Source organism: Orycteropus afer, unplaced genomic scaffold (genome assembly GCF_000298275.1).
Source record: "Orycteropus afer afer isolate SDZICR_OR568_19922 unplaced genomic scaffold, OryAfe1.0 scaffold00817, whole genome shotgun sequence".
NCBI classification, from domain to species: domain Eukaryota; kingdom Metazoa; phylum Chordata; class Mammalia; order Tubulidentata; family Orycteropodidae; genus Orycteropus; species Orycteropus afer.
In genome coordinates, this window is record NW_006922404.1 from 251,347 (window position 1) to 264,973 (window position 13,627).

Below are 13,627 nucleotides of genomic sequence, written 5' to 3' on the forward strand. Positions count from 1 at the left end.
CTATAAAGTAAATAACAGCACCAGAGAGGAATATACTCCTCAGGACAGTCAACCATACGAGATCAAAAGGGAAGCATGTGCCCCAAAACAAAGTTCAGAAGGCAGGAAGGGGCAGGAAAGAAAGAAGACAGGAAACAGAGAACTCAAGGAAGACATGGGAAGAGTGCTGTTACATTGAGGTGACTGGAACTAGTATGTGTGAATTGTCCAATGGAAAACTAATTTGCTCTGTTAACTTTCACCCAAACCACAATACAAAAAAAAATATTAAAAATTACCTTCTTCAAAGACAAAACAAAAGACTGTTAGCCCACTTGCCACTGAAAATGAGTTGTTTTGCTATACCTCAAGCAAATTTTCAATTAATTCTAAGGGTAGGCAAAAACATAGAGCAAATGGAAAACCCTGAAACAAAATTCACTTTCTATATGAATGTTTTGATAAATTTTGCGGGCAAATATACTATGGCAATCTTATCAAGAGTCTTAAAGCCCTTTTATTGGAAGGGCTGACCCTTGGCTACATCTGAAGTGAAGACTGGCTCTAAAGCTCCATTAAATTCAGCTTTGACTATCTCCCTTGGTGTTAAATTCTCCTGAGAAGTTATATATACTAAAATTGCTGAGTGTGAGTGTGTGTTTTTCTTAAAATACACAATTACTCTCTCTAAAGAATGACTATATCTTTGAGAGAATTTTGCTATCATAGACTCAGCAACAAGCATATGCAGTACAAAGTTTTTGGCCCTGACCATAAAATAAAACCAGTAAGAAGCCAGATGTTCCAAAGAATAAACGGTAAAAGCTATTTTTGAAATGAGAAAATATGCCTTGAGACTATATCTCTATGATAATGAAGTATGGTAGAAAAAAAAAATCTGATTTTGACCACTGATAAGAATTCATCAACATTAAAGGGCTTACAAACAGCCATTCTTTACAAAAAAGAAATTTTGAACATTAGGACATTATGTTTGCTGGTGGAAATATTAAGAAAGTGAAATTCAAATTATATGAAATGAAAAACTCAATGGAATGTTGACTTAAAAAAAAAACACCACCACTATTAAAATAATTCACTGACCTAAACAAGAAGAACCAGAACATTCAGTTTTTTCCTGAGTTATAATTCTGACACAGGTATTCCATTATCTTAGTCCCTTAGAGGAGTTCTGGTGGTGCAGTGGTTAAAGCATTCGGCTGCTAGCCCGGCTGCTAACTAAAAGATTGGCAGCTCAAACCCACCTGCCCTCTGTGGGAGAAAGGTGAAGCAGTGTGCTTCTGTAAAGATTTATAGCCTTGGAAACCCTACAGGGCAGTTCCACTCTGTCCCACAGGGTTGCTGCGAGTCAGAATCCACTTAATGGCAGGTTTGATTTGGTTCTTGGTTTAGTTCCTTAGAGAAAAACAATGTAGCTGTGTCTTTACCTTTCAAATGTAGCTGGGAAGGAAAAAGGTTTCTGAAGGTGTGAAAGAAAGAGTGAAAGGGAAAGTGACTGAAACTGACTAGAGGCAGAGACTAAAGGGAAAGTTCTTGGCTGGAGAACTCCTAAAGCCTAGAAGAATTATTTCCCCAGGCAAGAATTTCATTCTTTAAAAGGAAAGCCAAATACATTTGTCACTCAGGAGCAAATCTCAAGCTCCAGGTTAAAAGTTACTGTTGGAACACACACACACACACACACAGAGTTATAAGGGATTAGCACATGGGAACCTTGAGCTGATGGGGCACTTCTAAATCTTGATTGTGGTGGTGGTTAGATGAATCTACACATGATAAAACTCCATAGCACTACACACACACATGTACTGACACAAATGAGTGTATGTAAAATGAGCAAAATCTAAATAAATTCTGTGGATTGTACCAATGTCAATTTCCTGGTTTTGACCCACCAGCTACTCTGCAGAAGGAAGGTTGGGCAATCTACTTCCGTAGTGATACTGCCTCGGAAACCCAAGGAGGGGTTGCTATGAGTCAGGTCTGACTTGATGGCACATAATAACATAGTTATTTAAGATGTTGTTGGTCACTGGGCACATGGGACTTCTCTGTGGACATTTTCATCATTTTTGTTTTGCAATTTCTTATGAATCTATAACATCCAAACCAGTTGCCATGGAGCCTCTTCTGTTTCATGATGACCCCATGTGTGTCAGAGTAGAACTATGCTCTGTAGGGTTTTCAGTGATTGAGTTTTTGGAAGCAGATCATCAACATTAAAAGTCTGAGCTTCCCAGGATCACCATGAATCTATAATTACTATACACACACACACACACATTTATACACATACATAGACTCATTCTAGGTTTTAGAGCTTCTCAAACTTTGCTACTCAAATATTCCTAATCTAGGAAAATAAATAAAGACATCAAGGTAAGGGTGGGGTACCCAAGAACAGAGCTAAAACAGAAATCAAGTTTTATCTTAACAAACATGGAATGTTTGCATTCCATTTTAAAAATGGTTGTTTACACCTTTTTTTTTTTTTTTTTTTGGAAAGAGAAAAAGGTTTCCTCCAAATATTATTCAGGCAAACTGATGTTCTGAAAAGACACATCATGTTTATCCTTTAGTTTTACCTACCTTCTGGCATGCTGACCTTACCTCAGTCTGAGAAGCACAGACCTAAGCCCTCCCATACATACAGCATATATATATACTCGCTTGACTGAAATCTTCCCGCAAGCCAATATGCACAGTCATACATGTACATAAACACTTCTATTTCTGACTTGATTATTTCTCGACCTTTCTTTCTCTTGATTCAGGTTCCTTGTGTGTATGTGTATGTCTATAAGCCACTTCAAAATGTTTGTGGACCAAAACCAAAAAAGTAAACCCACTGTCATCGAGTCGATTCCAACTCATAGCAACCCTATAGGACAGAGTAGAACTGCCCCATAGGATTTACCCAAGGCTGTAAATCTTTAGGGAAGCAGACTGCCCTATCTTTCTCCCATGGAACAGAGAGGCTGGTGCGTTCAAGCATCCCAATGCTTAACCACAGCACCACTAGAGCTCTTTGTTTGTGGACCATGATGGGTATAAAAATAAAAAAATACTAACATATATCCTGGGAGCTCTGATAGTATAGTGCCTAAGGCACTTGACTGCTAATCAGAAGGCTGGTGGTTCAAACCCACCAGCCACTCCTCAAAAGGAAGATGGGGCAATCTATTTCCATAGTGACACTGCCTCGGAAACCCAAGGAGGGGTTGCCATGAGTCGGGTCCGACTTGACGGCACATAACAACAACAACAACAACAAACATATATCCTAGTCTCATCCCCCTCACTTCACCAAGAAAGTGGATGAATAGTGAGCTGAGATGGTACCTGTTTAATTGGTGAAGTCAAAGAAGAATTGGGAGGCAAGCTTTTTTTATTTTGTTTTGTTTCAGTGGAGAGATCTAACACAATCAAATGACAAGAGAAAAGGAATTGCAAACAAAGTAAGTTACTTTTGTATTAAAAAATGTTAGAATACAAGGACAAATGAAAATATTTAGTCTCAAGATGGGACTACAGACAATTTTATTCCTGTGATTCTGTTATTTTGATGTAGAAAACAAAACAAAACAAACAAACAAAAAAAAAACAAACTCACTGCCATTGAGTCAGATTCGATTCATAGCAACCCCTCCTTGGGTTTCCGAGGCAGTATCACTACAGAAGTAGATTGCCCAACCTCCCTTCCGAGGAGTGGCTGGTGGGTTTGAATTGCCAAACTTCTAGTATTTTTTATGTCCTAATGGAATGTAATACCCCAGAGGAGAATCACTTTTGGAGTCTATACAATAAATGCATTCTTAACTCACCTCATCCTTTTGTTAGAAATTGTATCTTACCTGTTGAGTGCCTCTGACAATTCTACTGAAATTATTAGGGAAAGAGAAATTCAGCCATACTGTGTATTAACAACTAGAAGAAATGCCTGGCTGGTTTGAAACAAACAAAACTGGGCTGACCTGAGTAGCCCAGTTCTCTCAGCTCTAGGCTCCTGCCTCCCACCACTCCCCCTCCCAGCCACCAGCCAACCCGCTCCTTACCTCTCCCTCTCCCGGAGGAATAAGGCTGGTGCTGCCTGGATCCAGCTAAGAGGCTCAGTATCCTACTGTCAGCTACTACCAGGCTCTTAGCACCTTGAACTCTGTTAATGGCACCTAAGGCTCCTTTAAGCAGCAGAGGCAGTTCCTTGTTTTTCTTCCTCCCCCTTCAGTCTGGAGTAGCCTCCTCCATCCAGCCACTCCTCCCATTCTCCCTAAGCAGGGCAGCTAAGGCTAAGGGTGGTGGCAGCAACTGGGGACCAGGCAGACCACCTCTGCTCCAGTCTCAGGCAGCTGTTTTTGATAAAAGGATACCCATGACCCTGATGGCATTTTCATTTGCTCTATTGACTTTATTGATTAATTGAACAAATTCAGCTTGTAGAGTCCACAAAGCACAGGGCAATACAACTTCCTCCTCTTACCACCGGGAGTTCTCTTTGAAACATGTGCCACAGAATTACCAGAAAAAATAATTTGAAGCATTATGTATTGAAACAACAGAAGGCTTCTCTGCACTAGTTAGAAGGAGTTATAATGTTTTAAAATCTTTGAGCTCCAGGAAGCCAGAGGAGTGAGTGGAAAATCTGAAAATGTAGTCATGGACTGGTTCTTGGCCTGGGATTATGCTCATTATCTTTGCCTGGGGGACCTTGTTATTTTATATAGGTGGTCACTTGGTATGAGACAAAAACCACCCTGATCACTCAAACCAAGAACTGTCCAAAATGCTGGCAAAAGCTGAATGCTTAAAACAGAATGAAGATTGAGGTGAATGGTTGAATCTCTTCAGGTAACAGAAGGCTCCACTGATCAAGGGTGGGCTATATGAAGAATACTTGCTTTAGAAGGGCAGCTTGTAAAGGTCAAAGAACAGATTGAAAATTACAAGGAACAAACCAGAAATGGTATGGGAAAGGATCATAAAATCCTGAGGAGGAAGACTGAAAATGGAGCTAAAGAGTTTGGGATTTTTCTAGAGTAAACTTAAGAAATTAAAGAATTTAGAAGGAAATGAACTCCAGAGACTTGTAGACAAATTTGTTAAATCTGGGATATCATGAAAGGTCTATAACTATAAATTATCACACCTCAGTCAAACAAATGAAGCAAGGATTGGTGGGAAAAAAAGAGGCCAAATATCTGACAGAGGTGGTCCAGAGTAGAATAACATATCTTCAGAATCCCAAGGACTGTAGCAAGGCCAAGAAGCTAGTGTGCAATATCACCAACAAAGGTTGTGACTATGGCTATCAACTGCATCATGTGGTCTACTACTTCACGACTGTGTAGGGCACCCAGCAAACACTCATCTTTGAATTTCAGAATTGGGGTTATGCTACTGGTTGATAGAAAACTTTGTTCAGACCTGTAACTGAGACATGCACAGATAGATATGGCATTTCCACTGGACACTGGTCAGGTGAAATGAAGGACAAAAATATTCAGGTGGTTGAGCTCCTCACTGGAGACAGTCTTTATCCCCATCCTCCATATTTACCCCTGGCTGCATCAGAACCCTGTGCAGATCGACTAGGCCAAGTCCATGATGCTGCTGCAATGTGGTGGGTGTTCCAGTTTGTAAAATACTTGATCCACCCACAACCTTGGCTGAAAAAGGAAACAGAAGAGGCCACCAAGAAGCATAGCTTCAAACATCCAGTTATTGGCATCCATGTCAAAATGCATAGACAAAGTGGGAAGAGAAACAACCTTCCATTCCATTGAGAAGTACACAGTGCATGTTGAAGAACATTATCAGCTTCTCACACACAGGATGCAAATGGACAAAAAAAGAGTATATTGGCCAAGGATGATCCCTATTTATAAAATAAGGCAAAAACAAAGTACCCCAATTATGAATTTATTAGTGATAATAATATCTTTTGGTCAGTGGGACTGTATAATTGATACATACAAAACTCACTTTGGGGCATAATCCTGGATATACACTTTCCCTCCTAGGCAGACTTTTTAGAATATACTTTTTCATCCCAAGTCTGTTGAAATGCTTATGATATTACCCAAATACTGCATCCTTGCACACATGCCTCTGCAAACTTCCATTCTTTGGATGACATCTACCATTTTGGGGGGCTAGAATGTCCACAACCAGACTGCCAATTATCTTCACCAACTTCAAACTGCAGATGAAATCTCCATGAAGCCTGGAGATAATATTGGTGTGTCTGGAAATTACTGGGATGAATATTCTAAAGGTGTCAACAGAAAACTAAGGACAGGCCTATACCCTTCCTACAAAGTTCGAGAGAAGACAGAGACAGTCAAATACCCCACATATCCTGAAGCTGAGAAATAAAGCTCAGATGCAAGAAAATGAACAACCGAACTCAGTTCAAACCATTTAGCCAAACAGTAGACCAAGAAAGCCCTGACTTAATGTATGGTTAAATGAGTAGATGCCCTCAGCATCAATACCAACTAAGAACAGAGAGATGCATCATTCATAGAATTTCTCTTTACCAAGGACTGCAATGCTCTGAACCCCATGAACTTTCCAATGATGTACTTACATATAACATGCGAACAGGTTGTTTTCTACTTTGCCCCTCATTTCAAGATTACATCCCCTCATGAAACAAGTGACAGACATATACTTTGTGTGAAATTTCAAACATGGTGTTTATGTCTGAGAGAACTGTGAGAAGACCCAAATAGCTCCTTACTGTCAGGAGAGTTGATTCTTAGCCACTGATGGCATTGTGAGCACTGAATTCACTCCAATCAACAGATTCAGAATGAGAACAGCTATATTTTTTCCTTTATAAAGGTTGTCTAGCTTTTTATTTAAGTAATTACAACAGTTCAGCCACCTCATCATTAATAAGTGAAGCTTACATCAGAAAAGAAAATATTCATACTCCACTAGAAATTTTTATAAACCAATGCCATGAAAAGATTCTTTAGTACTTATCTCTGGACACCCTCTTTGGTAACAAACAAAAAAAGACCAAACAAAAATTTTAACTCTGTATCAGAATCAAACAACTCCACGTTGTCAGTAGCAATAGAAATAGGGGTGCACTTAAACCACAGAGAAACGCAACTGGCACTGGTTCCCCCTTTCTTGGAAAGGAAAATAGAGGAAGATTCCATAACTTGTCATGAGTACAGTATAAAGAAATAAAATAAATGTAAGAATAAATGTCAGAACTATTTACTACATGTTACCTCATCTGTGCTGATGATAAGCTGGGCCCAGCTATTCCACTCTGGGCATTTGTCTCTGTCTTCAAAGGTGACATGCTCAGAGTTCCAGCAACAATGTTCATGGTTGAACCAGAATCCCCCTGTGCAGATACCTTCTTTTAAGTCTGTCATCCAGTGAGCAGAGATGTCTATCAAGCCAGCTAAGGAACCTGATTTGGAAGGGAAAAAAAGACAAAGTTAAATTCAATTTCTGAAACTTTCTTCTTTGGTGATCAGAATAAGTTTATCAGTGAAAACAAGGCAAAAAGAATCAAAATGATGGACCAGCTATATTTTCCATCTGTAGTATCTTTCTGATTGTCTGTCTGCTTGATTTTCCCTTATCTCTGCATTTAACACTTGTTATTTATATAGAATTACTATTTAGGAGAAACTTAGAAAAAGCAAAATGGTTGAGTGGGAGCAAGGGAATAGAGGACTTGTCTTTAAGCTGAATTTACATGATAAAAGACACCTCTTTGGCTTAGAGTTTACATATACAGATCAATACAGAGGGAGCTTTGCCAAGGGATTTGACTGCTAACCAGAAGCTGGTGGTTCAAACCCACCAGCCACTTCTCAGAAGGAAGGTTGGGCAATCTACTTCCTTAGTGATACCGCCTCAGAAACCCAAGGAGGGTCACTATGAGTTGGAGCCAAATTGACAGCAATGAGTTTGGTTTTGGTCTGGATCAATAAAGACAGCAAAGTTTATTAAACATTTTATTTTCAGTATATAGATAAGATTGAGAAAATATGAAATGTCCACATTGAGGACTATTAGATTATATTTATTTGAGATGGTATGGGGAGTGGGGGGAGCTGGTGAAGATTTGCAAAGAAGGGCTAAGACTTGAAGGATAGCAAGATTTTTCTCCCTGGACAAGGAAGGTATTTGAGGCTAAGGGAATTCAATGTGTAAATGCACAAAAGCGTGATGTGTACATGAGGTTACGGTGAAACTGCACACATCTTGAAGCCTCTTGAACTTTTTACTAGGTCATGAACATTCTGAGTTTTCTTCATGAGAAGGAGCAAACAATTATGCACAGAACATTCACCAAAGGAAAATTATGAAGAAAGGAAGAGCAAACTGGGGGTTTATGCATGCACTATGGTTAATGCACTCATAGGGTTAAGATAGTAATATTACTTTAGATTCTGGCATTCTCATCATTTTTTGAAGTCCAGATAAAGAAACTCTGGCAAAAAGAAATTAAATGACCCAGAAATGTGTTTTAGGGAATTAGGAAAGATAACACAGAATCCACGGGAGCTCTGGTGGCATAGTGCCTAAGGCACTTGACTGCTAACCAGAAGGCTGGCCGTTCAAACCCACCAGCCACTCCTCGGAAGGAAGATGGGGCAATCTACTTCCGTAGTGATACTGCCTCAGAAACCCAAGGAGGGGTCGCTATGAGTCAGGTCCAACTCGATGCACATAACAACAACATCACAGAATCCACAGTCTCTGAATTCCCAGATTGTTCCTGCATTTCGACACAGTGCTTCTATTGTTGCTCTACAGTGCTTAAAAACAAACTACCCTGTGTATATAAAGGAAAGAAAAATATCATTGACCACCTAATGACAATAAATACATTGAAAAGTTAAGGATATTATGCCTACCTACATTCCAACAGGCTGGAGGCCATGTTGTGTGTGTTTTGGTAGGTGCTAAAAGTGCTAAACACAGGTTATCTACATGCTGGAATAACCTACTCGGATCTAACCACATTGTGTGAAACCTACTCTTAGCCACTTTAGCCCCCAGTCATCTCTCTTCCTTCTAATTCTTACTGCACTTAATGTCTTGGATTCAGATTATTAACATGATTTTATACAGTTTGGTTTATTCTCTATCTAGTTGCTTCACCTGCATGTCACATGTCTTATCTTGCCTAACATTAGTACCCTCAATCCTATCTCCCCTTCTACTGTCTCCTCCTCTTCCTCCTCCTTCCAATTGGCTTTCTTCTCTAGTTACAAATTTTTATCAGGTTTTCCTTGCTGTAAAGAATAAAACGGTTTCCCTTATCCTTTACCACTTCAAGCTCGTGCCTTTTCTCTCCTTCCAATGACTACCAAACATCTGCAAAACTTCTACACCGGTTGTTTCCACTTTGTATCTGCCTCCTAACATTTACTTGAGATTGTACTTTAAGATCATTGGTATCCTTCTAACTGCTAAACTGTATAAACTCTTCTCAGACATTTTCCTCTTCTTCAAGTTCTCTGCAATATTTGGCATTACAAACTAACAAGTTTTTTTTTTTTTTTAAATTATTAATTAGCTCCAAACCTGGCCAGATCATGGTTTCTCTCCTGTGAGAGCCAGAAAGGACTGAGTTAAGATGCGGAGGAGTTGGCAAACTATAGCTGGAGGACCAAACCCTGCCCCACGGCCTGTGTTTGTAAATGGTTTTATTCAAGCACCCAAACCCAAACCCACTACTATCGAGTTGATTCCGACTCATAGCGACCCCTATAGGGTTTCCAAGGCTGTAAATCTTTACAGAAGTAGATTGCCTCATCTTCTTCCTATAGAGCAGCTGGGGGGTTTGATACACTGACCTTTTGGTTAGCAGCCAAATGCCTTACCCACTGCACCACCAGAGCTCCTTTTATTCAGTCACAGCCACTCTTGTTTACCTATTGTTTATGGCTGCCTTTGTGCTACATTCACAGAGTTAAATGGGAGCTACGGAAACAAATATTTACTATTTGGCCCTATATAGAAAAAGTTTGTGGACCCCTGCCCCAGATAAGCTCTGAAAATCTAGCTATGGATCAATTGTTTGCTACAATCATTTTATACTCCATGATTCATGAATCATGAACCTCTGGGGGACAGCAGCAGCAACAGCATCATTAACACCAAGCACTGTGCTAAGTGCTATGTGTGCTGTATTTCATTTAATCTTCACAACAAATCTGTAATGCAGATACTCTTATTATCCCTGTTTTACAGATCAATAAACTAAAGCTTTCAGAGGTTAAGAAACTTGTCAAAAGCCACAAAATCAGCAAATTACAGAGCTACAAGTGGAATCTAGAGCCTGTGGTGTTAACTGCCATTTTATGGCATTGATCTCCAGGTTATACTCCTAACTTATTTTAGCTCAACACCTTGGATCTTGCTAGGCCTCATCTTTTAATGTTATAAGGATACAACTCTTAGCATGTCTACTTATCTTTTGCTTTCTGCTTCCCTCATGGGAAAAGAAGCTTGCTTGGGAACTTATTTTAAAGTTGTATTTGCATAGCGGGGAGCTCTCGTGGCATAGTGCCTAAGGCATTTGACTGCTAACCAGAAGGCTGGCAGTTCAAACCCACCAGCCACTCCTGGGAAGGAAGACTGGGCAATCTACTTCCGTAGTGATACCGCCTCGGAAACCCAAGGAGGGATTGCTTTGAGTCGAACAGACTCAATGGCAGTGAGTTTTATTTGCATAGTAAGTACACTATTTTTAGTTAAACCGTATGTTATTTGGGGTGGCTTGGGAGGTTTATGAAGACTATAAAAAAAGATGGTACCATCCCATTCCTAAGCCACTGTGAAAGACTGAGATCATCAATTCCTTGAGAGTATGAGTCATATCTTTTATGCCTTTCTGCTCTACCTACTGAGAGAGTCGAGGTTAAAGACATGTTAAAAATGATTTCTCATCCAGAGGTGGGAGAGGAGGGGAAGGAACGCTGCTGAGATAATAAAATAAATAAATAAATAATTTTCTCAGCAAGTCCTTTTCTACAACTTATCTCCCAAATCTCATACATGTGTGTTAAAACTCAACTGATTATTCCCAACAGATGTCTCTTCCTCAAAGCAAGCACCAAAATGAAAGCAACACTTTAAGATGGATACAAGATTTTATCGCTTAGAAAATGCTTTTAAATGCATTTCCTCACTTAACTCTCATTTATTTAAGGTAGATGATTTAGTCATTAGATGCCCTGTACAGATGGGGAAACTGAGCTTCCAAAAGGTTCACCAACAATTCATTTCAGGTAGGAAAATAGCAGAACACAGCATTCAACTCAGTTCCTAACATTGGGGGTGGGGGATGGGGGTGGGGAGGGGCAGGTAGAACACACTACAATTTTAGATTTAGTTTACCATACCTGATAAAAGCCCAATAAGTAGCATCAATAACCAGCCAGAAAAAGCATCACTCACACTATGAATTAAGGCCCATGTTGACTCTTTGCTTTTATTGGTAATCTAGGGAGAAATGAGAAAACATTGATACACTCTACACACACACAATTCCTTTTTCATCTCAAAATTGCTCAAGAAAGAAACACAAAGACAAATCACCTGGAAATGGAGACCAATTAATTTGGAGTTATTTCTCAATCCTTCTCTGAATAAATTTCACCAACAAGCTTGAGGTTTATTGAACTTTCTATAATGTATTAGTTGTTATTGTTGAGAACCTGGGAGTCAATACTAAGTCATAGCAACTCCTTGTGACAGAGTAGAACTGCCCCATAGAGTTTTCTAGGCTGTAATCTAAGGCATTTGACTGCTAATCAGAAGGCTGGTGGTTCAAATCCACCAGCCACTCCTCAGAATGAAGACCAGGCAATCTACTTGTGTAGAGATATCACCTTGGAAACCCAAAGAGGGGTTGCTATGAATTGGAATTGACTCAGCAGTAGTGAGTTTGGTTTGGTTTTTGGAATCTTTACAGAAACAGATCATCAGGTCTTTTCCCCACACTGAGAGCAACTAGGTAGGATCAAACAGCCATTCTTTCTTAGGAGTGGAGTCCTTAAATTGAGCCACTAGGGCTTCCCCATTCAGATGCTAATTTCTTATAGCACCAACCTGTTTTGTTTATGGCAGTGATCACTTTCTGCCTAGGCATCATTCTCTTGATTCTCAGGGAGTCTCTTGATTCACAGCAAATATTTTGCTTGTTTCCCAAAGAATAAACAAATGCAGGCTAACTTCAGTGGTACATTTTGTATTTTACAATCCAGAGCTGTGCTTTAGGGTGAGACAAATTACGAGACATGACTCCCACAAATCCCTTATGGTATAACTATAGGCACTAAGAGATATCAGAATAGATTTATTTAATTTTCAAAAAACTGCAGGGGATATCTGAGATTATCAAAAGGTACAGAAAGTTTTATCTTTTGGGCCTTAACCTTGTCCATTTAACCCTTCAGTGCCCAAACTTTAAAACCAAGAATTCTGACAGCTTTGCTATTAGATACTTCCCCCCCTTCTTTGTACCTCCATTTTCTATCTTTGAAAACTATGTCTTAGTTATTCATCTACAGCACCACCACAAATACAAATGAATAAATAAATAAGTGACCTGAAATTGACTGCTCAGGAGGTTCATTTGGCTCTAAAAGGAGGAAATTGAGAACTCAGGAGAGAATATGGGGTCAACATAAAATCAAATTTTAATGGAATCCTCAATCATTGCTGGTGAGAATGTAAAATGGTGCAGCTGCTGTGGCGGTTCCTCAAAATTTGAACAAAGAACACCTCATGACTTAACAATCCCAATCCCAGGTTATCTACCCAAAAGAACTGAAAGTAGCAATGCAAATAGATACTTGTATACCAGTGTTGTTTAGTTTAGCTGTAGTTTGTGTAAGGGCCACATGGAGCATTGTTGAAAAGGTAGGTTACCAGCCCCACCACAGAAATTCTGATGCCGTAGGTGGGTCCTCTGGTGAGATATTTCTTCAATCAACAACAGTAGGTATTACTATTTTTTGTTTTTTTGTTGTGGTGAAAATATATACAACACTATTCATAATAGTGACTTCACTATTCACTATTCTCAGCATTATTCACAATAGCCCATCAGTGAAAGCAACCTAAATTTCCACCAACAGATGAATGGATAAACAAAATATAGTGCATACATAAAATGGAACACTCAGCTATAAAAAGAACTGAAGTACTTACCGACACGTGCCACGACATAGATGAACTTTGAAAACATTACTCTGAGTGAAACAAGTCAATCACAAAAGGACAAACGTAAGATCCCACTCACATGAAATAAGCAAATGTATAGAAACCAAACATTATTAGGGATGGGAGGGAAGGGGAAAGAGGGAGTTTCCACTTAGGGGTCACTGAGTTTATGTTAATGGTGGTGGAATAATTTGGACAACAACAGCAATAATGATTGCATAACATGAAGAATGTAATCAATGTCACTGAATCATACATGTAGAAACTGTTGAATTGGCAAATGTTTTGTTGTGTGTATTTTCACCACAATAAAAAAAGAAAAAATACTAATACCTATTGCTGTTGGGGGAGCTCTGGTAGCGTAGTGCCTAAGGCACCTGACTGCTAACCAGAAGGCTGGTGGTTCAAACCCACC

General features: G+C 39.4%; 1 protein-coding gene and 1 pseudogene across 1 annotated transcript in view; one reads left to right on the plus strand and one right to left on the minus strand.

Moving 5' to 3' along the window:
* CLCN5 (chloride voltage-gated channel 5) overlaps positions 1 to 13,627 on the minus strand; it is a 167,747-nt gene that overhangs the window by 22,060 nt on the left and 132,060 nt on the right. The window contains exons 3-4 of the mRNA XM_007957879.2: positions 11,388 to 11,487; positions 7,245 to 7,432 (exon numbers count right to left, since the gene is read on the minus strand). Of these exons, the coding sequence (XP_007956070.2) occupies positions 7,245 to 7,432; positions 11,388 to 11,487 (288 nt within the window). The remainder of the gene's footprint in view (positions 1 to 7,244; positions 7,433 to 11,387; positions 11,488 to 13,627) is intronic.
* LOC103211903 lies at positions 4,646 to 6,372 on the plus strand (annotated as a pseudogene).